Source organism: Poecilia reticulata, chromosome 2 (genome assembly GCF_904066995.2).
Source record: "Poecilia reticulata chromosome 2, P_reticulata-male-v2, whole genome shotgun sequence".
NCBI lineage: Eukaryota > Metazoa > Chordata > Actinopteri > Cyprinodontiformes > Poeciliidae > Poecilia > Poecilia reticulata.
In genome coordinates this window covers 35302598-35328808 of record NC_088831.1, presented here as the reverse complement: position 1 = coordinate 35328808, position 26211 = coordinate 35302598, and the positions used below count along the sequence as shown (strand labels likewise).

The 26211-nt window shown below is 39.3% G+C and overlaps 3 protein-coding genes across 5 annotated transcripts; 2 read left to right on the top strand and 1 right to left on the bottom strand.

Annotated features, from left to right (window-relative positions):
• Positions 1-382: 382 nt before the first annotated feature.
• On the bottom strand, positions 383-10364 carry septin10 (septin 10). The gene is made up of 10 exons (XM_008403724.3): positions 10195-10364; positions 8751-8865; positions 8006-8201; positions 7682-7868; positions 3603-3764; positions 3362-3458; positions 3082-3250; positions 2854-2986; positions 1751-1929; positions 383-1635 (listed from the first exon to the last, which is right to left on the bottom strand). Exons 1-10 carry the CDS (start codon positions 10222-10224, stop codon positions 1620-1622), a joined length of 1284 nt encoding a protein of 427 aa, XP_008401946.1. The 5' UTR covers positions 10225-10364; the 3' UTR covers positions 383-1619.
• An 815-nt stretch (positions 10365-11179) lies between these two features.
• sowahca (sosondowah ankyrin repeat domain family Ca) lies at positions 11180-16388 on the top strand. 2 transcript variants are annotated; one of them, XM_081604503.1, is made up of 5 exons: positions 11180-11746; positions 12645-13024; positions 13128-13517; positions 14320-14812; positions 15063-16388. In XM_081604503.1, exons 1-4 carry the CDS (start codon positions 11386-11388, stop codon positions 14773-14775), a joined length of 1587 nt encoding a protein of 528 aa, XP_081460629.1. In that variant the 5' UTR covers positions 11180-11385; the 3' UTR covers positions 14776-14812; positions 15063-16388. The 2 variants fall into 2 exon arrangements, with proteins under 2 accessions (XP_081460629.1, XP_008401953.1); XM_008403731.3 differs by having other exon boundaries at positions 11181-11746; positions 14320-16388.
• A 1805-nt stretch (positions 16389-18193) lies between these two features.
• Positions 18194-24893, top strand: akap17a (A kinase (PRKA) anchor protein 17A). Of its 2 annotated transcripts, none has more exons than XM_081604501.1 (7): positions 18194-18353; positions 18789-19130; positions 19932-20150; positions 20246-20458; positions 21338-21486; positions 21770-22010; positions 23004-24893. In XM_081604501.1, exons 2-7 carry the CDS (start codon positions 18801-18803, stop codon positions 23796-23798), a joined length of 1947 nt encoding a protein of 648 aa, XP_081460627.1. In that variant the 5' UTR covers positions 18194-18353; positions 18789-18800; the 3' UTR covers positions 23799-24893. The 2 variants fall into 2 exon arrangements, with proteins under 2 accessions (XP_081460627.1, XP_008401966.1); XM_008403744.3 differs by having other exon boundaries at positions 18196-18353; positions 18799-19130.
• Positions 24894-26211: the final 1318 nt, after the last annotated feature.

Here is a 26211-nt window from a genome sequence, read left to right as displayed (position 1 = left end):
TTCAAGACCGGAATAGACCTACACCCAATAGATTATTTGTCCAATCACATATTTTATTTTATTTTAATTACTAGTTTTCGATTTGAAATCCAAGGGTCTTTTTTTGGCAAATTATTTGTCAAAAAGCCTAATACCTGTTTTGTACAAACAATAAAAAGGGTAAAACACAGAAGGGGGTGAACACTTTTTATAGACATTGTAAATAATTCAACATCTTGTATGTAAATACAATACCATCCCAGAATGTTGGATCCATTAATCATTTCTACACACATCAAATATATTTTGTTGTAAATTACTTCTTTTAATACCCTCAATTAAAGTTGGCATAGATTTACCCAAACGTCTGCCAAGGTGGAAAAAAATAGGCAAACACAATACGTCATGACAAAAATACAAGGATTTATTTAAAAAGCAAAAAAGATTCCAAATAATACCGTTTACTCCGTAAAAACAAATGTAGTAAACTGATGTTTGTGGCAGTGTGTGGGTAGTGTACGTCTAAGTTTCATACACTTAAGGCACTAATATTTGTAAGTACAATTGTCAGAAAAGGTGTCAGTAAAAGTGAGTCAAACCAGCACCACAGTGTTCCGTTTTAGATTTACAGTACAACGTAAAATGAAAATATGGATAAAAAGGAAAAGCGCATTCCTTCTATTAGGTTTGCTCCCTTAACATTGATACAATATAATGCATAGTTTACTCATGATTTGCAGCAAAAATCCACTGTTTGTGGCAGTGAAAAAAGGGAGTGAAAGAAATATGTTCATAAATAGATCCTGTAATATATTCCAAATCAAAAAATAAACTTTAGCAATCCTAGTTTCAGAAAATCTTAGTATCTCTAAATGCACAGAAATGGAGAAAAGTCAGGAGCAACCATTTCCCTTTGGAAACAACTACAGGAGGACAAACAAAAAACTCAAAGGAAAAAACAAACAAACATAATGAATGCCCTTTGACCTCATTTTTAAAGATGAATGTAGTAAAATATCTGAGAAAAGGTATCGAAGTTTAAACTATTTAAAGACATATTTCAAAGATTATGGGGAAATCTAATTCAGCAAGACATGTATGATGTTTCCAGCTTACATTAAAATTGTTGCATACATATAAAAAAAAAAAAAAATCAAAAACAAAGAAAAATGACCTGTTAGCTGGAGTGTTAACGTACTGACAAGGGAAGAACTCTAGAAAGTCTGAAAAGGACACAAAGGGACAAAAGAGGGAAAATAAGCAACTTAAGTAGAAAAAAAATACCAAAAATGAATTTTTGTACCAGTCTAAGTGATTTGTAAACAGCATTTGAAATGGTTTTTATTTAGCCTGGCCAAAAAAAAAAAAAAAAAGAGGATAAATACAAAAACAAAACAATACAAACAACCCCTCCCCACCCCCCCAGAAGAAACTTAAAAGAGATTACAAATACCTCAGAAGATAGTGTACATAGGTTTTTGGAAACTGTGTTTAAACTTTGGCAGCTCAAGCTAATACATGGTACAGCTGTGGGTGCTGTGTTTTTCTCATTAGTGTCGTGGACTGGCTTAAAAGAATGTGGACAAAAGGCCACTGGTTACACTGGTCATAATGATGTGCACTTCGGACCCCTTACGTCTTCACATGAAGCCAGAACTGAAAGACAGAATAAAAAAGATGGATTAAGATAAAAAAAAAAAACAGCTCAAAATTCGCCATAAGTGCCGACGAATGCTGAGCCGTAAAGCATAAGCAGAAGAGTTTCACCCACTTCTTCCGGTCCTTGTCCTTCTTCCCGTTGACCGTGAAGCCCGGGGGCTGAAGCAGCGCAGCCGCAGTTTTTCTATTCCCGAAAGAAGTCAGGTCGTTGTCCAGAAGACGCTTCTTCTCCTCGAGAGCTGCTTTCTCCTCCGCATGCCGACTCTTCAGCTGCTCAAAACGACCCTGCAGCTAAAATGCAATAAAAACTTCAGAATACACATTTTAGAAACATTAGAAATATGTAAATGGAACAAAAGTAAAATTGTTTTTTTGTTGTTTTTTTTTGTTCTTGATTGAAAAAGCAAAAAGAAGCTTAATTTTATAAGCCGATTCATCAGGAACACATTTCCGGTCGGCTTATGACACTTTTTCTTAATCTAAACAATCTAGCATCATTGTTTGGCTTGTGTTATGATTTTTGTTTAAACATTATTATCAGAAATTGTGCAAGTCTTTTGAATTGGTTGTTTTCCTAAAACACAATCAGCTTTTAAAAGTAACCCAGACATTTTTGACAGAGTTGCAAACAGGCTGACCAACATACTTCATGTCAGCTTTCTTTATCATTTCATTTCACAACTCGGTTCTGAAGAAACTACTTGTGTCCATGATTCAACCATTTAGCATTTAAGCTGTGCTGAAGTTATACAAAGTAAAGGTAATCCTCCTTCTTTACTCCACCCACTCTGTTCGATGAATCAGTATCACTTGCAGCAAAAACACCCAACAGAATGATGCTACCACTTCCGTACTGGACAGTAACATATTTTCTTCTTGACTCCTCCAAACAGCTCAATCTGTTTTGTTTGACATTCATACAAATACAAAATGGAGTGTATGTATACATATACATGCTGGACAAACTGTATTAAAGTTAAGCCTATGGACCTAATGTTTTCCTATTATTTATCAAAGTTGCCTATTGAAAAATCATTTGATTCTGCAAAAACAGTCTAAACGGGTCATTAAAAGCCCCACATTTATGTAATATTGATGACAAAATATTTGGTTACAACTTAAACTCAAAAGGTAAATAACAGATAGATGGAATTATATGAATGGGCAGTCACGAAACATTAAAGACATTTTGCCAGGTACCGTATTTTTACATACCTGCCTCTCAGCCTCCTTCAGCTCCGCTTCCTTCTCCTTCACCCTCTGCACAAAAACTTGCCTCATCTCGTCCTCCCTCTTCTGCAGCTCAGCCAGGAACTCCTGACGCTTGACCTCATACGTCTGCTGTAAACTGTGAAAAACAAAATGTGTTTGGACTTTAGGCTCAATCGACGAGCCGGCCGCTGCAAGCAGGTGGAGGCGTTCTGGAGCGTGTGGGCCGCTCACCTGACAGGTTTGCACTCCGGGTCCGTGTCCTTAAATCCCATCTCCTCTAATTTGCAGCGCCGGTAAAGCTCATAATGGCGTGTGTGGGTTTGCTCCCTCAAGTCTTCCATGTTTACACAAATGAGCATCTCCCTCAGTTTCACAAAGTCACAATGGTGCTCGTTTTCCACTAGGAGAAAAATGAAATTACTTTCGTTTGAGCCGGATTAGAACAGAACGCGGGTGGAATGACACAGTCTTGTGTCGTTGTGGCTGAAATACAAATCCACACTGATTCTACCTTGAACAACGCCCCATGGATACTGGCGAGCTTTCACCATCTTATTGCCAACACACACTTCCTCTGTGCTGCCCACGACAGCAAATGGGAGATGGCCCTGAAAGAACGCAATACATTCAATGAATTATTCGAAAACAACAAACTGAACAAACTTGTGCCTTAATAAATTAACGCAACCTGCAAAACACTTGCATAAGAACATTTGGGTCCAGGTAAATTACTCACAAATGTACTGACTTACGTTCATAGTGGTGTTGACCTTTGCCACGGTCTCATCGTCAAGCGGGAACTGGTAGATCTGAACTCCGTTGCTGACCAGTTCGCTCATGATTTTGATCTTGAACTTGTGCAGCTCGCTCTTACTGATAGTGTCCGCCTTGGCAATGACTGGAATTATGTTCACCTAAAGCAAGAGAGGGAGCCATTGTGGATTAGCGCAACAACATCGACAAAAAATATTCTTACTTTCTTTATGTTTTGCAATATTTACAATTTCTGAACAAGTCATTCCAGACAGTCAAAAAACGTCACAGAAATCGGAATCAAAGCAACACGTCACAGCAGAGTCCAACATGCTGATCAGTTATGGGTTAAAATCAGGGAGCCAGAGTAAATCAAAGTTAAATGATAGCATTTAAATAATGTTAAAACCACTGAATTTATTGAGGAGTATTAGATTTTTGTTCTTAAGAAAACTGAAGAGAAAAAAAGGTCTGTAAAAAAAAAAAAAAAAAAATCAGATTTAGTTTTATTCTGTTTTGTCTACATAGAAACTCTGTTGGAGTCATAAGTAAACCCAACTCAGAAAAATTCATCTGTCCCACTGCATCAGGAGTCACAAGTGGCTCTTTGGACCATCTGCAGTGGCAAGATGTGATAAAGAGCCTGCTAATGTATTTAAATGAAGATTTAATAACAAATGCAGGTAAGCAATTCATTAGCAGTTTACTCTATTGCAATAGACTAATTGCAATAAATATCCACAAAAGAATGATTCTAAATGTACCAGTAATATTCTCTTGGATATTACTGGTTCTAATATATAAACCATAGAGGAAAAAAAATATTTTGTACAGGATTTTCTACAAATATTCACCCATGTCATTGAAAAGATGTTGGTATTTTTTTTTAATTTGTTTTAAAATCTAAAGACAGACATAAATGATGGTTATTTAAATGCAAGAACAAATTTTCTGTAGTAGATATTTATCAAAAATTATAAACTGTTCTTATTTCAAGTGGTTGTGTGACGTTTGCATCCCTAAACACACCTTATTTAGCTGGACTGAAGGCAAATTGTCTTTCATTTACAAAAGGCTGCAGAACCCTGGCATAGATAAATAAAAGGAAAAAAATGTCACAGTATGTTCTAAATGTTCTCATCTCAATGCGATGAGTAATGAGTTAATATCCAACTTATAAGTAAACCACTTTAACTACATGCAAACAAACTACCTTATTCATGGCTCGAGTTTAAACAAAACCTAAAAAAAAAAGAATTCATGTTTCTTTCTGAATCTGTTTTAAGATGTGTGTAATATAAACCATGTTTTACATGTTATTTCAGGTCCACCCGCTCAATCACCCCACATTCCTCTCTGTCATCTCACCGTCCCATAGAGGGGCTTGGAATGGGTTTCTGCCACTGGGCGAGCTTCTGGGTCAGACCACACAGCCGTACACACACACACACACACACACACACACACACACACACAGAACACACACACTGCTCCCAGAGAAAACAAAACGATGCTAGATCTGTTCCAACAGCTGTCTGAGTGACTGACTGACTGTCACTGCAGCAGACTCAACAATTGGCTCTGTGTGTATCCGTACAGTGACACAAAAGGACAACTCGAGTGTGTGTGCGTGACGTGGTTCCAGCATTCCCCCTCGCTCTTTCTATTCCTTTCACACGCAAATCCAGAGTTACTGCAACTCCGGAGCAACGAAACCACACAAAAACTCACAGACGTAGCTACACACACACACACACACACACACACACACACACACACACACACACACACACACACACAGATGGAGAGAGGGGGGGGGAGTGAGCGAGAGCATGGGAAAGTTTCTGACCACTTAAAGAGGGATGGGGAGGGATAGAAAGGCTGATAGTGAAGCTCTCCCAACATTCACACAATAAAACCACCACAGCATAGTTTCTTCTGAAACCATTTCCTCTTTTCTCTGAGGCACATTGGTGCAACACAAGTCCTCAGGAAGCATTATATTACAATTTAAATCTTTATAAAAAAAGGTTTAGGTTTATTTATCTACAGAAAATATTCGACAGACTGGCGACCTGTCCAGGGTGACCCCGCCTCTCGCCCGGAACGTTAGCTGGAGATAGGCACCAGCAGCCCTCCCGACCCCACTGAGGGACAAGGGTGAAAGAAAATGGATGGACGGACGGACGGAAATATTTGTTCGCCAGAAAATTTGCTGTTAAACTGCTCACTGATTAAAACAAATACAGGGCTCCAGATGGATTTACTTAAATCAAGTTCAACAACTGTTTCAGCTTTCATTTAAAGCCTTTTCATTTATTACTTTCCTCCAGAGTTTTGAATTTTATTACTCCTAATCATCTTTTTTTTTTTAAATATATAAAACGTGTAGTTAAATAGATTATTTCACTGACAGTTTAACTAATTCATGTTTATCAATGCATTTCTATCTCACTTTCTGCTAAAGCAAAACCAACTGTCTGTCCTATTATTACTAACACTAGAGGATAAAAAAAAAACAAACAAAAAAACAAACACAAGGCTGCATTCGCCTGTAGCTTCAATATTAATTATCCCTCCTGCTCTTAGTGTTCTGAAGCCGAAACTATGAATTACTGAATGACAGGTGATATGATGCTCTCATCTTTTCAGATGGCGTTCATTATGGCCCCCCTGGCTAAACAATCACTGGTTAATGGTCGCCTTCAATCACCGCAACATGTTTGTGTAATTTAATCTGCTGGAAAAACAGACCCTAGGCAACAGGAGATAAAAAATACTTCATTCCATCTCTGTAGCCTGAGATGTGGTTTTACAGGAGTGACCACAGATTAGGCACTAAACACTTCCTGGAAAACATTTCAGATTTCTACATACATTTACTTTCAAAGTTCTACATTTTTAGACTTTCTGATAATGACATATAATGAGATAATGAGATATTAAACCTTATTTCTGGATTTTATTTGTCAAAATTCAAAATTTAAAGTCCAAAATGTTAGACGCATAAAATTTGGTTGTTTTCATCGATTTTGTTTGGAGATACTGGCTAAGCAGGGGCTGCACAGTGGCGCAGTTGGTAGAGCTGTTGCCTTGCAGCACGAAGGCTCTGGGTTCGATTCCCGTCCCCGGTCTTTCTGCATGGAGTTTGCATGTTCTCCCTGTGCATGCGTGGGTTTTCTCCGGGTACTCCGGTTTCCTCCCACAGTCCAAAAACATGACTGTTAGGTTAATTGGCCTCTCTAAATTGCCCCTAGGTGTGAGTGTGTGTGTGTATGGTTGTGTGTCCTCTGTGTTGCCCTGCGACAGACTGGCGACCTGTCCAGGGTGAACCCCGCCTCTCGCCCGGAACGTTAGCTGGAGATGGGCACCAGCAGCCCTCCCGACCCCACTGAGGGACAAGGGTGAAAGAAAATGGATGGATGGATGGATACTGGCTAAGCTTTTCTGTGCATCAAACTCTCTTCTTACAGTTTGTTAGCTACAGAACACAACGGTGTTGTTTTTTTTTTGTATTTGTTCATTTAAAAGTAAATCTCAAGTCAGTTCTATACAGATCACTTTTTATTATCTTCTCTTGACTGAAGCAAACGGAGAATGTACCGAACCGTGACTGAAACCAAAGTACACAAAACAAACATGACTTCTGTGTGCCATCAACACTCCTAGATAATGGGTGTCTTCTTTTCTCTTGTTTTCCTTTTTGATTAAATTCCCTAATTTGTGTTCTATTTACTAATTCCAGCTGATCAACTTAGTTCTTGATTCTTTTTTGATGCCAATTTAATATAGTATAAAGATAGTATCTCTAAATGTTGCTCCTTTCCTTTGCAACACTTATTTTCTCATTTTGGCTTTGAGTTGGATGAAATAAAAAAACATAATACTACATCTCCTGCTAGACTCCTCTAGATTTAAACCTTTCTAACGCCTAATTTCCAATAATTCATATCCAAGCTACTGCCTGTGGTGAATGAAAGAAATGTCCAATCTTAATTACTGTAAGGTTTGTACTTTAACAGAAATAACCTCAAGATTAAGCTTTCCCTAAAGCCAATTTCTGTACTTTATGTCCTACCTTGCTGTCCAGCTTCTTCATTGTAACGAGATCCAGGGATTTGAGCGAATGACCAGAGGGGGAGATGAAGTACAGGCAGGCATGCACTCGTGAGTCATGGTAGTTGTGCAAAGAGCGCTTGATTTTCAGCTCCTCCTGAAGGTAAGTCTCAAATTGTTTATCAATGTAATCCACCACCGGCTGATAGCTGCAGGACAAAACAACAAACATCAGTGACAGTCTGCATACACAAGCTCAATCCTACTGTTATTACATTTAAGTGAAGTTATAATCCTTGAGTGACAAACATCTTAGTTGAGACCTACAAACAGTTCTTAGTCAGACCTTTCTTGTTTGTTCATTTGGTCCCCAAAGCCGACGGTGTTGACCACAGTGAGACGGAGCCTGACGTTGCTCTCCTGGAGGTCGTAGGTCTGAGCCCGCAGCTTCACCTGAGGTTCAAAGTGGGACGACTCAAAGTTCTCAAAGTTGGTGTTAAACAGTGTGTCCATCAGTGTCGACTTGCCGATACCAGTCTCACCTGGAGAAAAAAAAAAAAGATTTTTCACTTTTTAAAATTGATGATTGTTGTTTTTTTTACTATGATATGTATTCTCAACAATTTATATCATTAAATTAGAAAATTAAACATCCATCCATCCATTTTCTTGCACCCTTGTCCCTTAGTGGGGTCGGGAGGGTTGCTGGTGCCCATCTCCAGCTAACGTTTCGGGCGAGAGGCGGGGTCACCCTGGACAGGTCGCCAGTCTGTCGCAGGGCAACACAGAGACACACAGGACACACAACCATGCACACACACACTCACACCTAGGGGCAATTTAGACAGACCAATTAACCTGACAGTCATGTTTTTTTTGGGCCGTGGGAGGAAACCGGAGTACCCGGAGAAAACCCACGCATGCACAGGGAGAACATGCAAACTCCATGCAGAAAGACCGGGGCCGGGAATCGAACCCAGAACCTTCTTGCTGCAAGGCAACAGCTCTACCAACTGCGCCACTGTGCAGCCCTGGAAATTAAACAATTACTGGTAAATGTATGACTAAAGTAGATAAATATGATAAAGTACCGATGCAGAGAATATTGAAGCAGAAGCCCTGACTGATGGACTTGTTGACAAGCTGATCTGGGAGACTGTCAAAGCCGACATGGCCAGCTAGGGACAAGGGCCGGGCTCCTTTATCCTGAAGAAAAAAATTACACAGCAAAAGATCAATAAAAAGCTCATACAACTATGTCATCTCAAAAATTATATTTACACATATAGTCTGGTAATTGCCGCCTGCTGCAAAGTCACAATTTGAGTCCATATCTGCTCTTGCATCTGTGACAAATGCCAAAGATAAAAACTTGACATATAAAAAAGGTCATTTGTAGCTAAATAATTGTCAAATCCATTAGTAATGTACAATATGAAAACTAAAAGACAAAAAAGGCAAGTACAACATCTAATCTACATCAGATGATCAATATTTAATATGGATGTCTCTAAGACATAACAAAACAGTTATCATAAAGTCAAACTGCGTTGCCGCTGACATTTAAGTAAATGAAAAGAAAATTCATTTCTGGCTTGCAGCAAAATGTCAAAAGACAATATAAAAAAAAACACAAGAATCAATACATTCCGCTAAAAACTGGCAAGTTAGCAAAGCGTTTAAGAGTTTGATGTCAAAACATTATTGAATGTGACATAACCTACAGCAACCCATCAACTGATAATGTTATCAAGTAAAAAAAGTAAAGAGTGGAATAATTTTTGAAGTCACAGACATTACAATTTTGAGTTGTTCAAGTCAAATTAGTTAATTTGAGGCATATAGAGTTAAAATGAAATAAATTACAGGTCACAGGAACATAAATGGTCATATTAAGGTTTGTGCATACCTTATTACATTTAAGGTATGTTGCAGTTTTTAAGACCCCTTTTAACATAAGAGAACATCCACCATATTATTTTTATGTTTATAAAATGTATTTCAAAATGTTGGCAGCTTGAAAACTTTGGTTTCCTTAAACAGTTGTCTTTGGCCTGAGACTCCTCCATGACAAATGTCATTCACAACTCTTCCTTTACACAGTTCTACTGCTTATACACACACGGTGACTAAGATAACTTTTTAAAAAGTTTGCAAATGTAAAGTTTAGTTGATTTTTGTATCATTAACTGTAATACCTCGCACTAAATGCATATTAGTCAATATCTCGGAACATCAGTATTAGCCATTTGCTTACAATTCAGTGTTATGCTAACTAGCTAGCTCTTTCCTTGTTAAAAAAAGGAAAAAGCGACAACAACTTTGTTATAAAATAAATAAAAATAAATAAATAGTTCAATGAACACTATATATGTTTAAATGTAGTATAACTACACTGGCCAATATCACATTGAACTTTCAAAAACTTCAGGAACGTTGTAATGTTAGCTTTAGCTAACTTAATGATAGCCGCAGGACACTCCCTGCTCAACTGTCAAGAACAATCTTTAAAACGCAAAGTAAATGAATGCTCACCAGCTGTCGAGCTACGTCCGAGGAAGCCATAATTTTAGCAGAACTTAAACAGCCTGAGCAAACTCACAATTATTTCAACAAAACTAAAACAAAGCAACTTTTCAACCCCTCAGATTCTTTTCCAGGACCGACTACACTCGACAACTAGACAGACGAGACCAATCAAAACAATGAGGGGATTTGATTATGTTTTGTTGTGTGTACAGTTGTTTCATAAAATACAGCTTTGCTGAAATATTTCCAATTCATTGCTATAATCTACTTTAAGATGATATTTAAATTAGATCTAAATATAATTATGCGCCAGAAATGTGAAATTACTTTATGAAATCAAACTCATGCACCCCTTCTTGTAAAGTGGTACAGCCCAGCTTAATTTTCCCAGGCGCTCCCTGTTCCTGTGCGATGTTGAGAAAATAATATATAATAGTCTATATAAAAACAGTTAGCTGAACAATGACAATAACAATAGCAAAAATAACTTTTTAATAGATATTATTGTTGATATAAAAAAGCAAAGAATTTAAAAAAGAAAACAACAAACAAGCAAGAAAACAGATTTAACACCCACCTCACGAAATGTGTGTGTGTGTGTGTGTGTGTGTGTGTGTGTGTGTGTGTGTGTGTGTGTGTTTTAAAACAAAATAGTAAAATAATAATGGCGCAATCATGCTGTTTGGTAAATTTTCGGACTGAAGGTGCGTTTAAATAAATTTTCAACTGACCATTTTTCAACTTTTCTCTTTGGCCTTTGATCCTGTTAAAATTGTTAATTTGATCTCTTCTTTTTGTTTTTGTCATGTTTTCTTGTTATTTTTGTATGCAAAAAATTATTAATCAAAATTAGTTGAACGTAGTTCGGTGTTCTTTCTACTCGGCAAGGAAGCTAATGTACCGTCTGCCCTTCTTTGCATTTATATATAAAAAATAAAAAAAAAATGCAACAGCAGACAGAACTTTCCTATTTGCTGGAAGCCTGAGCACGCAAACGCAGCGTTCTCCATGTATGTCCAAGCGCGCCCTCTATTGACCAGAGTTTGGCATACAGGTCCTATCAATTGAAATGAGAAGGAGGAGGAGATGCTGTCATCCGCTGTGGCTGAATCGACAAAATTAGAAAGACCATGGGTGTATTTGGAAAATCTGTTATGCCGCTAATCCATTTGTAACTGCGGTCACTCGGAGACGTTCATGAGGACGATGGCGTCCCAGCAGTGCACGATGCAAGCCGTGCACGAGTTCCTGTTGGAGAAAGGAGGGAGGGTCCGACAGATGGAGCTGATCGATCATTTCACGGCTCCTTGTGGCTGTAATGACCAGCAGAAAGAAGGGGCGGGATGGGAGTTGCTGAGCGGCATTGTTGACAGCGTGGCTTTCGTGGAAGTGGAAAACGGGGTGAAATTTGTGTGCTTAAATGGCGATGGCTGCGAGGAGTCGGTGATGCGTAAGGACGCAGACGGCCACGTTGATGCGGAGTGCAACGGGAACATCCTGGAGACGCTGGACAACAAACAAGTGAACTGCAACCCTGATGAGGACGGAGAACCAGCAGGTGAGGGGGACGCGACATTATTTAAATGCGCCTATTATTTATTTATTTTTGTTGTACATGACCTCTAAATGCCTGGGTGATTGCTTATTTAACTTAGAGTTATTATTGTTCTAAGCTCAGGAAAATGTAAAGCATTTGTTGAATATTTAAAATGAATTAATATTTTCTCGATCAATAAAAACCTTGCAAAGAAATTAAAGGAATCATTCAAAGAATAAGAATCTCATTAAATTTATTCTCAATGAGCTGAAAAAGCAATATCACTACTGTACCTTTTTTACATTTATGACCATAAACTAAAACGTCTCTCATTGGGATCTAATGTGATGGAGCATTACAATGTGGGGCAAACAATATAAATTGGAAGGTTATGGTTTCACAAATAAAATTCTTAAAAGTGTTGTGTGAATTTTCCTTGACGTCCCTAAAAACATAGTACAAACAAATCCATTTGGATTGTTGAATATTTAAACTTAATTTGTAAAGTCCAGCGAAGATAAGTATAAATGCTTTGAATTTCTTCTGTTATATTTAAAATACATTATTAATCCGAGGGAGATTAAGTATTGTTGATGACTTTGTACATTAAAGAATCTCCTGTAGTAGTCTGTGCTACAACGATACAGAAGAAGCTTCTGACTGCAGACACTGTCGTTGCTTTGCTGTATCATAAAGAGGATGCTCAAGGCTGTCAAATATATCTTTCATTTTATATAGCATTCCTTTTTTCAGCGGTACATCATCCAAAACAGAATATAGTACAGATGTAAACTTACAATAACAAGTTCACAATTAAGTGCATGAGGTTGTGGTTGTAATGTGACAAAATGCACACAAAAAAAGTGTGCAAGCCATTGTTTTTTTCTCAGCTTAATAACACATTGTGATTATCCTACAGAAGCATCAACCTCAACCTGTCTGGACAATGACCATCAGTCAAATGGCAATGAGCAACCTGCAGCACAGGCCCAAGGTAGCACCGAATCAGGTACTCCTACCACTGCTGGAGGAGGAGAGGTGAGGCTGAGGGACAGGAGGAGGCGAGAGTCTGCGCCAGCTATCGGGACACACGACCTAGACCAGGCCCATGCTGCTGGCTCCCACAACCATGTGGCAAGAGGGACACGTCGGGTGTCTAAAGGATCCCAGCGAGCCATGCTGATCAGCTGCCTGTCTGAAGACAGCGCACTGGAGGGGCTGGAGTCTGTGGGGGAAATACAAACACCGAAAGGAAGCCGCAGGAACTTCATAGAGCTGATGATGAGTAGTTCACCTCATGTGAGACATGCAGAAATATTGTTAACGTTTTACTGGTGTTGCATTCACTGTATTTGTATGTCTGAAATGAAAGCGTCTAAAGAGAACTTCCCGTACGTGGCAGGTTCGGAGGTCTCTGATCAACCGTGGCTCACGCATCCGAGACTCTGTGCGGAGCGACGGCGACTCATCGTCTGTCCTCTCCTCGGCCACAGACGAGGACAGCTCTTCTCTCACCCTGGACCCCCTTGAGCACGAATGGATGCTCTGCGCTTCAGATGGCCTGTGGGAGAGCTTGCAACCCCTGTTGGCTGTCGAACCGAGTCTGGTTGCCAAAAGAGATTTTGTGACCGGCTTCACCTGCCTCCACTGGGCCGCGAAGCACGGCAAGGCTGAGCTGCTCTCCCAGCTGCTGGACTTTGCCAAGGAGAACACTATCCCTGTAAATGTGAACGCAAGATCAAGTGCTGGCTACACGCCGCTACACCTGGCTGCCATGCATGGACACACACAGGTGGGTAGCAGGGAGAGGGGTATCATGTGTTGCACTGCCTTAGTGTAGCTAAGTGCAGCTGCACATAATTACCAACTGCTATCTGCTCAGTTAGAATTAGTGCCTTGGCTTGTAAGTCCAAACAGCACTTGTAATGGCTTTCTTTCAGCAATGGGTTTCTTCTTGCCACCTCTAAGATACTACGAATCTTTCCTGTAGAGTTACCATGTGACTCTTGGCCATTTTCTGATTAATCTTCTTCTTGCCTGGCCTAGCTGGACAATCATATCTTGGTAAAGCTGCATTTGGGGCTGTACTCTTTACAATTTTGAATGATGGATTTGAAGACTGTCCAAATGTTGTTTAACCCTCCTGTTGTCCTCATTTTCTGTGTATAGGGAAAACACATACAAATATTGGTCATTTTGACCCGAGGACAACAGGAGGGTGTTGTTTTTACCATGACTTTGCTTTGAACTCAACTCCGGCTGATCTGTCAAATGTGTTCTTTGGTCTTCATGAGACCAATTTTCTCTAGCATTAGTTATAAAGAAGTGGACTCAATTTACTAAGATGGGTGAATTCTGGAGTTACCAGACTTCATTGAAGTTGACTGAATACAAATACATGGCATTATTTATCATTTTTAATTTGTGGAAAGAAAAAAAAGACATGCATCTATTTTTCCCTAGTTCAGTTATATGTGTTGGTCTATCCCTTTGACATGCACTGAAATTTTAGGATTCTGATGTGAAAATGTTTGAAAAAATGGCAAGTGGTTGGAATACTTTTACAAGGACTAATGAAGATGTTTTACTGGCAGGTGGTTCGTGTGCTGATATCCGACTATGAAGCAAACCCTGAAGCTCGGGATTACAGCGGGAGGCGAGCCATCCAGTACCTCTCCCCTCTGCTGGCTGCTGACCTAGAAAGGGAGGGGTTGGTAACCTCACCTGGACCGGAGTCAGATACCGAAAACGCCAATGGTGGCAGCAGCAGAACGCGAGGCTGGAGGTTGCCCAAAGTCCTCCAGGGCAACCTGAAATCACTGCGACTGCTGACCTCACCGCCAGAGACGTCGGAGGAGTCAGAGAAGACCAAGGGGGGCTTGCAGAGGAAGTCATCCCTGAGCCGGCTGAATGCCCGGCTGCATCGTGGGCGCCACCGAGCCCAGATCATCCACAGTGCCTCCTTCAGGGACACCGGGGAGGTAGGAAGAGGAGAAGAGCTGCCCAGGAGTCCTCTGAGAGCCAGACCACTGTCCAACCTGTTTGGATAAAGTTCTACCAGCAATACAGACTGAGCTTCATTCTAAGGTTTATACTTACATTTAAAATCTGACAGGTCAGATCTCAAAATAATAAGACAGAATATTTTTTGTTTATATTGCACAAATTAACAGAAATAATAAAAGTATCTTGTCTTGAATGAGTTAATTTTGTTCATAATGCAGTGGTTTCTGTTGAGCACTATTGTGGCAGAGCACAGAACATGTAGCGTTTTATTGCACTTGGCAATACTTTAACTAAAAACTAACTGTTTTTGTTTTTCACCTTTTTTTTAAAGGACTGTTTAGGACCAGCTAAGGCGCATCACACAAGTCGACATTTTATACTGAAATTACTTTCCAGCAGGTTTATCTCAAAACGGCTCAAAATGTAGAGAAATAAAAGCCGTTTGGATTGACTCCACTGTATTCTCTAAAACTATATCTCCGTTTTCAAAGTAATATATTTTTAGGGTGGAGTTTCTACATTCCAACTCCATGTAACTGGATGGTGCTCAAGTTTTTTTTTGTATAGTTCTATAATGTTTTTAACGTAGCAGATTTTAATATTCAACCTTTTACAGACACCTTGTTTGCACTTGTCACTTTGAAGTTATTAGGGTTTTTTTTTAGGACAAGCTGAAATACCTGAAATGTGTTTCAGGTTTTAAGTCTTTAAATTTAAATAATACCTCTATCCCACTGGATCCATCTGATTATATAACTTTTCTCATTTATCTTCACTTTAAGTTAATTATAGTAGTAATAGTTTCTACCAAATAAAAAAAAGCAAACAGAGATTGACATTCCTTTTCTTTTAACACAAATAAAAGAAAAGGCTATTGCTGTATGGTTCCAGTGTGGAAATGCACAGAGCACAGAATTTGCCTATTTTCTTCTGACAATTATGTATCTCACATTCACTGATATTGGTTCCCTTTTTCTTTAGTGACGTTTTCAGTTGTGTCTTAATGGCTATTTAAGTTTTTGGGTACAAATGGTCACCATTAAGAGATATTTTTTGGACCTTCAGCTCTTCATATGTTCAAAGTTTACAATTCTGTTATGCCACATATTTGCAGCTTCTTGTTCAATCAATCAATCAATCAATTTTGCAGAATGACTATTTAGATGATTCTGGCTCTAGAGCAGATAAGTGATTCGTGTAAGAGGCTTCATACAGAAACGGGGCTATCGTCTTCTATCCCTTAGCAATGCAACCTTGCATTTACGCAATTGATTATGTATTTATTTGCTGTGTATTTATGAGTAGCACTGAGAAAACCTCCTGATTGGTTTCCCAAATATGTGAACCCTAATTGCTCAGTGACGCAACCCATATTTCTTGAATGTTTTCTTTGTATTTTGTAGCATTTGTACTAAAATCATAGGACTCTGTGTTGTTGTCTTTTTTTTCATTTAGAAATGCATAAACTATATGTTCTCGACTGCATGACGTTTTAAGTGCTGCTCGCTCCTTTTTCAATAGTGAATAGTTGTCAGTGTTGTTGGTGATATACTGTGAAGTTCTTCAGTGATGTGTGATCATTGTTAAAGAGCCACTCTGTCATTCTGTTTGTGTTTGACTGGTAAATGTGAAATAAAGCAATATTTGTTTACATTAATACACGGGTTTGGAGTCATTATGAAACATATTCCGTTGTTGTCACTACAGCCAACAATGTTGAATAAGATATTTGCCATGTACAGATCAGATAGGGAGACTGAGAGAGAGGAATGGTCTGCAAGTGGTCAGAGATGTGGCATGGAAAAGCCCTACATTTCCAAAAGAATGACCCATTTTATCTGCTTTGACTGCTGGCTGCCACTGATTGTGTTTGTGTTGTGGTGCTGAAGAATTGATGATCTGATGACCCCCTGGGTCAGCTTTGGAGTTGCACATACAGTAAATCCACAGCTTCCTGTCTGTGAGCTGCACAGCAGCAGATATTTTCACAGCAATCTTTTACTCTGCCTTTTTAGAGTGTTTACATCCGTCTGTTGTTCTGTTTTTAAAAATAATGCTGTATTCTGTTTTAAACAGCATGAGACTGAAGGGATGTTGTTTGGTTTTTGTACGCCAAATCCAGAAAAGCCTTCCAGGGATCATGAAAAAGAGCCTGTGGAATCCAGTGTATCCCTGGGCAGCCTATCTGTTCAATGATGACTGCTGATTGGGGCAGAACAGAGAGGCTGTCTGACTGCAGCTACTGACCTATATACACACACTGAAGGGGAGTAATGCCTGTTATGTAAATTCCTCTGCCATCTTTTCAGGGAAACTGTGCCAACTTTTTTGCCTACGGGTTTTTTAGGACTAATCCATGTCCGGCACATACACTCCTCTCTGGTTTTTGGCTGAACAAGCCACCACAGTGATCATGACATTATCCAAAGCTTAATGAGTGAATGGTCGTTAGTGAGACAAACGCTCACTTAGGCTTTCGTTTGTCACATGACCTACACTGCTGTAAAAAAGATAATTAGGGATTCATGAAAACAATTTAAAAAGATTATTCAGATTAATTATAATGAGACACACAAGAACATATTTTTGATATTCAAATATCTTCATGCACCTTAAACGGTTTTACATTTTATCATTGTTTTTATCAGGTTTTTATGTGACAGAGCAACATAATATAACACATATACCAGAAAGCCAGAGAAAAGTTTGAGCCAAGGAAGGTTTTTTTTAAACGTAAAAATCCACTCTGCGCACTACTCTTACAGTCTTTTGACCATCTCCTGGAGAACTGTTCAAACCACTGTCCAAAATTAGAAAAAGTATGGCACAACTGCAAACCTACAAAGAGAAGCAATATTTGAAGATTTGTTCACTGATGTTCACTGTCTCGTCTGACTGAGCTTAAGCATTTTTACATTAAAGAATGGGCAAAACACTGTTTTAGGATGTAGAAAAAAGTATTGAGTCAGTTGTCTGAATATAAATTTGAATTAAAACATAATTCTTTTTATCCCAAAGAGAAATTAAGCGTTAGAGCTTTTAAGATTCTTATCAGAAGCTCACTACTATATAAAAAAAATCCTGACTGTTGCCATTGTTACACATAGGAACAACCAGTGCCATCAAAAACTGTCTGAAATTAAACAATTAAAAGCAAGAAGTAAAAGCACCTGCAAAGCATCCAAATCCAGAGAGAACTGTCTAAAAAAATGCAATACCTCAAATTCCAAAAAAAGTGCTATAATTCGTAAATAAATCTGCATGTGTTATATTTTATTTTACATTATTTTAATTTGTGATTTGTCACAGCATCACCCACTTCTCCTTCTTTAACGTAGTTTTTGTCCCCCTTCATGACACAAAGGACAGAGGACAGAATGTGCGGTCTAGTAAATGTTTAGCCATTTCTGTTGCGCCATACCAGGTGGTGTCGCTGTTCGTAAACGCAGTCGCCGTGGCAGCGCTGTTAGACGTTGTTTAGGCGGAAGGTTAAAGTGCACTGCATTCATTTTGGTGCTGTGTTTTAGTCTCTATGGGTGATTTCTGTTCTGCGGTGTTTGGCTCGCCGTGTTGCATTACAGTAACATCGCCACTGTTTTAGCAGGAGTGTAGCTGATGTTTGGTAGGTTGTACTTTTAAATAGTTACAGCTAACGTTATACACTGTAATATAAAAATAAACCGAGAGTTCTAAAGCTAGCTATAAAAAAAAAGAAGCTAACTAGCTCCGGTGTCAGCAAGTGCCAACTCCTTTTGTTGAAACACTAACCGTCTTCACAGCTAACTCAAAAATATTTTTAAATACTTAAATGTTTTATGAACTTTTCGAATAAGAGACGTAGTTGCTTACATTTTCAAACCTCGAGTTTGTTTGGATTAGCTAACGCTACATTTTAGCTAATATTGTTCGGCAAGTTAGGTTTTTATATTTGATATAAAAATGGAAGCTCGCTCGATTTTCCTGCTCTGCGTTTGACCCATGTTTACTCGTTAAACTGCATATATTTTTTAGTAGTTTAGAGCCTTTTGCATTTAACCCTGAAACTCAACATTTGCAGCTGTCCGCAGCAATGACCACCACCATCGTGCATGACACCACGGAGGCGGTGTGCCTGTCTGCCGAGCACAACCTGTACCTGAAGCCCATCGCCAAAATGACCATCAGCGTGGCTCTGCCGCACCTCAAGCTGCCGGGCAAGAGCATCTCCAACTGGGAGGTGATGGAGAGAGTGAAGGCCATGGTGGCTCCCGAGCAGTTTTCAGCCCTGCGGATCTCCAAGAGCACCCTGGACTACATCCGCTTTGAGGGGGAGGTGGAAAACAAAACCGTGGTAAAGAGCCTGTTGACCCGTCTGGATGGAAAAACCATAAAACTCAGCGGGTTTACTGATGTTCTCAAGGTAAGGCTGACACTTTTTGCCTCAATAAAGGCCTTTTATGTTGCTTTTGCTCAGTGTTCTCTACATTTGCTCATAAAGCTGATGTTCTGTTTGCAATAGTGAAAAATGGAAAACGTGATATTTTGCTAAACCCACAGTAACGGCTACTGAGGTTTAATGTTTTTAGTTTTACTCTTTTGCAGCACTTTGTGATCTGTCTTTCATAGTGCTAAATAAAGTTTTATCTCTTTACTTACTGCCCTAAATCCATCCATCCATTTTCTTGCACCCTATCCCTTAGTGGGGTCGGGAGGGGTTGCTGGTGCCTATCTCCAGCTTACGTTTCAGGCGAGAGGCGGGGTTCACCATGGACAGGTCGCCAGTCTGTCGCAAGGCAACACAGAGACACACATGACACACAACCATGCACACACACCTAGGGACAATTTGGAGAGGCCAATTAACCTGACGGTCATGTTTTTGGACTGTGGGAGGAAGCCGGAGTACCCGGAGAAAACCCACGCATGCACAGGGAGAACATGCAAACTCCATGCAGAAAGACCGGGAATCGAACCCAGAACCTTCTTGCTGCAAGGCAACAGCTCTACCAATTGCGCCACTGTGCAGCCCACTGCCATAAATCACGACAGGCATTTCAAAACTTACTTTCATCTGTTTATCCATTCATTTATCAATCCATTGATCTATCTACCTTTTTTAAATATATATTTCCTAACACTTTTGGAATTCATGTGAAGCTATGATGCTGCTCTTACACCAGTATTTCTTGATGTCTGTTTCTGCCTCTCTTTCTCTGCTCAGGTTCGTGCAGTAGAAAATAAGATGGATTTCCCCACACGTCATGACTGGGACTCCTTTTTCCGTGACGCCAAGGATATGAACGAGACTCTGCCTGGAGAAAGGCCGGATACCATCCACTTGGAAGGGCTCCCATGTCGCTGGTTCAGCCAGAGAAACAGCCAGTTCCCGGACCGGCCGTCTGAAGCGGTCCTCACTGCTGTATTCCAGGCGTTTGGAAAGGTGGAGATCGTTTCAGTTCTGAACTAAAAGCATTGTCAAATGAAACATTTTATCAAGTTCTATTAAGACAATATACCTGTCAATGTCGTTTTTAGGTTCGGCATGTCGACATCCCCATGCTGGATCCGTACAGGGAGGAGATGCTGGACAAGAACTTCAGTACTTTCAGCTTCGGGGGTCACCTGAACTTTGAGGCTTACGTTCAGTATCAGGAATACTGCGGTTTCACCAAGGCTATGGACTCTCTGCGAGGCATGAAGCTGATGCTGAAAGGAGACGACGGAAAAGCTGTGGCCTGCAACATTAAGGTACTGGAAGAGATCCAATGATAATTTGGTAGTCAGTTGAGCTGCTGATTACAATCTTTCTTTAAAAGCTGAAACATAAGAATAACAGTGGGTGTATTTTTACCCTTCTTACGATTAGCAGTCATTTATGTCAAAAGTCGCACTGTGTGAGATGCCATTAAAGCAAGGATGACACTTTCTTTTAAAGCAAATAAAGATAATTGTGGCGTTAGCATTTTTAAAATCAGTTTTGCACCTTTCTATATTAAAGAATTTCATCTTTAGGCACATCTACATCTGGTGGTTTAAATCATAAAAATCTCTGTAAGCTATTTTGTCTGCATGGCTTATTTCAAATCCTGACAATTAGTTTGCTCTTTCTTCCTCATCTCAGTCATCCTTAAGAAAGCGAGAGCATTGTGAATGTATTTTTCATCAACAGCAATCTCCTTCAAGGTCATAAATGTGACTTTCTTGTCTTTTTGCATTCCATAAACTGTTTCTGAATTGCTGTAGCAACATTACAGCCAAATAGGGGTTTAGAAATGTGATTGTGCTAGTCAGGCACAAAGTAGCTTTGAGACCTTTTAAGGCAATGAGACGTGAAGCTGCATCATCAGTATTTCCAAGTTAATGAACATCAGATTAAGCAAGTCTTCTAATCCATAATCTAAAGAAGGATGAGGACAAAGCAGGAGAGCCCTGCTAATGATTTTATTAGTCTTTGTGTCCAACAGTAGCTCCTTACTGATTATAGATTATTGAGTAAAAGTATTTAAGAGCAGCATAAACTAGCTGGGCAAGATGCATTTAGATATCATTGCTGCATTTCAGCTGGGAAAATAGATTTAGCTGATGAAGCTTTCTTGTTTTCTTTTTTTTTTTTTTTTTTTTAATTAGGTTATATTTGACACTAGCAAGCACCTGAGCGACACATCCATCAAGAGAAGAAACCAGGAGAGGCTGAAGCTGCAGGAGCTGGAGAGACAGAGGGAGGAACAGAAACGAAGGGAGAAAGAAGAGGAGGAACGGCGGAAGGAGGAAGAGCGGTATGACGGAAATAAATGAGGAAATTCATCAAGAATAAGAACTCCAAAGGGAAAAAAAAGACCCACAAAATTATTTATTCGGTTTCAGAGATGCTGGTAAAAATTGTTTTACAATTTTTGACATTGACAGGACTACAGAAAATCTTTTTTTCTAAATCGTTTATTATGAAGAGCAGTTTTATTGTTCGTGAGTGTATTTATTTGCCTTTGAGTCACAGCTAAAAAATACTTCCAGCTGAGATTATTTTCCATTGAAAACATAGACATTTGATCATCTGTCCAGGAAACAGAGGGAAATGGAAGAGGAGGAGAAGGAGAGGAAGAAGGAGGAGAGGATCCGGAAGCGAGAGCAGAAGCTGCGGGAGAAGGAGGAGCGGAGGAATCTGAAGAAGGTGAAGAGGCAACAGGAGCAGGAGCAGAAGAAGCTGCAGGTGAAGATCGCCATGGAGGAGAGAAGGCTGCTGCTGGCTCAGCGAAACCTGGAATCAATACGGCTCATTGCTGAGCTGCTCGCCCGAGCCAAGGTACTAAATGAACGCAGCACAGCTCTCAATTACTGTCCACATGGTTACACTGCAGCTGCTGAAGTGTGGAACATTGTAATTAACCCTAGAAAGGACAAAGAGTTCATGTTTTAATGCTCAGAACTACTGGAGTAATAAATGGACACATTATATACTGCTGTATTGTATGGCTGCAGTAACGATTATTCTAGGAATCTAGTACAATTTATGGTGCACCTTCTGCAGATTTTTTATTTAACCGCTTAAGCTTTTTTATATTAGAAATACATAAAAAATGCAAATAAACAAATGATTCAATTCCTTTTTTTATACAAAAAAATAAATATTTTATTGCCTGAGATATAATAATGTAGCATTCCTTTAGTGAACGCTTGATCATTGTTAGCCAATGATGTGCCTGCGGCTAAAAAATAGTTCTAAAATCAACATGTGAAAAGCTCAGCCCTTTCTGCTCGACTAAGCATCAGTACAGTGTGTGGCTGATCTGTTCACAATTTTTTCGATGAACTAATTAATTTCTGAATAGAAAAAGGTACTTAATAGTTTTTTTTTGTACAGAATGTTAACCAGGTGAGGCTAAGTCTCCCACTTGAGATGTTCTGAATAGAACATATTTATAGAATTATATTTTCTTCATCTCAAAAGCAAAATGTATATATTTTTTGTAAGGTTTTGGCTTAATTACTGTTCTGTTTTTTTCTTTCATCAAATTGTCTTCTTTTTGGAACTCCAGTTAACGATTAATTAATCGGTTACTAAATTAGCCGACGATAATTTTGATAATTAACCATGATTAATTAATTGATTCAGACCTACTCTATTACATAGGTTCATCTTTAAGGATGCAGTTCCACAGTACAATTAGAGCTGCAAGGTTTTACTGTGGCCAACAGCTTGGTGATGCTTTACGTCTTGCATAAATATTCACACATGATAAACTTTCACATTCCTGTTTCTGATTTCACTGTGTTTGTGATTGATTTTTTTCCCCAGATCCTGAAGCAGCAGCAGCAGGAGAAGGAGATGGCTGAACGCAAAGAGCAGGAGAAGCTGGAGCAAGCGCGTCAGAAGGAGGAGCTGGCCCGTCTCCAGCAGCTGGAGGCCTGTCGGCGAAGGCAGGAGCAGGAGCTACGGCGGGTGGAGGTGGAGAAGCATCGGGCGCTGGAGCTCCAGCGGAAGGAGAATGAGCTGAGGGAGAGGCTGCTTTGCAACCTTATCAAGAAAAGCACAGCGGCTGCAGATCCACACGACCTGGCCGGCCCCCCGGCAAAAGCAGCGGCTCCCGATCTTAGCGATGTGATGCTCGGGGTCCTGGGTCGGGTCAATGGGGTGAAGACAGATGAAGGCAAAGAAAAACAAGTGTCTAGATTCGTGCAATCTGAACTTCTGGAGAAAACCCAATCAAAGGAGAGACGAGGGAGGGATGAAAAGAAGGAAGAGTTTGTTCGAAGCGCGCACAGCGGGGAACGAGGCTCGCACAGTCGAGGGGGAAGGAAGCGTCCCCAAAGTTCCAGTAGGAAGAAGCGGAGCTCGAGCCGGCAAAGGAGGAGTCACAGGACAAGCGACGGCCATCACCGGGGAAGGAGGCGCAGTAGCAGCAGGAGCTCCAGCAGGGGGAGGAGCCTAAGCAGCAGTGGGAGGAGCCATAGCAGGGGGAGGAGCCAAGGGCGTAGTCACCGCAGGTACAGCAGACGAAGGAGTAAGGACTACAGGAGCCACAGTCACCACAGCCGGCGATACCAAAGGCACAGCGACAGCAGGGGTCGGAGCCACTCCAGAGGACACTGAATGCAGCGTAGCAGCTTCACTCACGTCTCCCGTTTCTCTGCACGAGCCTGAAGTTCAGCAAGCTTCAGCTGGAGCTCAAGAGCTTAGAATATGTACAGAAAATAGTTTAATTTCATAGGGAAAAACTTGAAACTTCATCACCAAAATGTTACCAGCTGTTCAAATAAGTCTTTGTTGTTGATTCACCGTTTTTAATTTTTTACATGTCTGTTTGTTTTGTTGGCTTAAGATTTCTTGACAAAATTTTCAACTAAGAAAACCTAGCAGAGTATTATAATCTGGTCTGTGACAATGACATAAATTATATACAAGATTCTTTTTTTCTTTCTTTTTTTGCTGAAACTGGTCTCCAAATCACTTTATTTAATTTCTCAAGTGTTTCTTTTTTCCTTATTGCCGAACTGTGGAAAATAAACCAATGGATTCATAAGACTCTGTTTTAAATTCTTATTTAAATCAGTTTATACAGTTGGCTCCTTCCTCTACATGTTTTCCTCCTTCAGGTGGATTATAAGTTTCCTTCTGCTCTGCTGCAAAAAAATGTTTCAGAAATGGCAAGCTTATATTTTAAAATGTGTCCGACATCAGCTTTTGTGTTAAAGTAGAGCATGACCGTTTTCTTAATGGTGTGAGCCTAAAATGAACAGAAAACTAATGCAGACTGCTGCTACAATGAATGTCACACTTAAGAGAAAGATTCTGCATCTTTTATCATTACAAGATTTAAGTGATTTTTTTTTTTTTTTTAGAAAAGTCTCATTCAGGTGACTTTAGTTCTTGTCCAAATTAAAACAAGTTCATTAGTTTTGCTGGGGACGAATCCACTACAAAAGCAACAGATGATTAAAATGAGTGGCTGCCTTCTGAAATTTAAAATGAACAAATGCAGAGCGAAAAGTGATTTCTTTCTTTGACCTATAAACATTGTGTTAGATACATTTCTAAACTGGTCTTTCAGCTGAACTTGAAGAAACTGGATGTTTGTTTTGTTGACATTGCTGTCATGGAAAAGAGTTCTGTATGTGCTTGTGGCTCACCCTGAACATGTCTTGCACACACTGGAAGTGGTAATAATAAAGATTTGAATTTGACAAACTTCAATGAAAGTTGTTTTTCTTTACTAGGAGGTAAATGGTAAAAGAAAAGTACAAGAACATTTGCTTTCATTTTAACATAAGTGGGCCAAAACATCCAAAGACTTGGGCACATGCATTTACTAAAAGTGAATAAATTCAACACAATAAATACAAGTTGCCAGATCTGAGAAAGTAACGAAGTATAAGTACTTCGTTACTGTACTTAAGTACAATTTTCGTGTATCTGTACTTTACTTAAGTAGATTTAATAATGGGTACTTTCTACATTTACTCCTCTACATTTTACAGTAAGTATCTGTACTTTCTACTTCACTACATTTCTACAAAACTGTCGCGTTACTCGTTACATCCAAGTCGCATTGCGCTTTTTGTCCGTTAAAATGTGAAGTTCAGGGATTTAAGGTGGCGCCGTAAAATCCAAGCAATAACGTGACTTACGTGTCTGTTGTCACCCATCGGCTCCACCTTTACTCACACGCGGAGCTCCAGACATGCGCAGTGGTTTCCTCTGAGGGGAGAAGCTTTTTTATTTATTTATTTTTTTTTAACTTTATTTAAACAAGGTAAGTACAAACAAGAAAGGCAAATATAACAGTGGAACTCTGTAGAAGGCATAATAGAGGCAGATTTCAGAGTGAAAATACAGAGATTGCTAAGGAGAAAAATGATAACATATCATTATGACAATAATAATAATAATGAAATTAATGAAACAATAACTGAAATAGCAACAAGGGGATTTATATGTTAGGATAGATTGACGGGCAATTCCATTAATAATTCAGTCAGGTCTTCAAATGATCCAATACATTTCAGAGATTTCAAATATAACTGGAATTCAGATAAAAACTGTTTAAAAATTGGAGATGATCTCAGCATTCTTTGTTTATGAATAAAAAATTTGGCCAAACAAAATATTAGGTTACAACATATTTCCATTTTTTCGTTTTCCAATAACACTCCAAAGGTTACCATATCTCTCGAAATAAATTCAGGAAGTGCAATTTTTGATTTGATCCACTTTTCTAAACAATTCCAAAATATTTTGGTGTGATTGCAGTCATAGAAGACGTGGTCTATTGTTTCAACATCACTTTCACAAAATGAGCATTTATTGCCATCAATATTAAAGCGAATTCTTAGTAGCTCTTTTGAGGGGTAAATTGCATTTAAAATTTTAAAATGTGTTTCTTTAGCTTTTGGTTGAATGGGGAGTTTAATATAAAGAGTTCTCAACCTTTCAATTGTTATTTTATCAAACTTGGAAAGAATGTTATTTTTATTTATTTTCCCAGGGAATAAAGTCTCATTTAAAC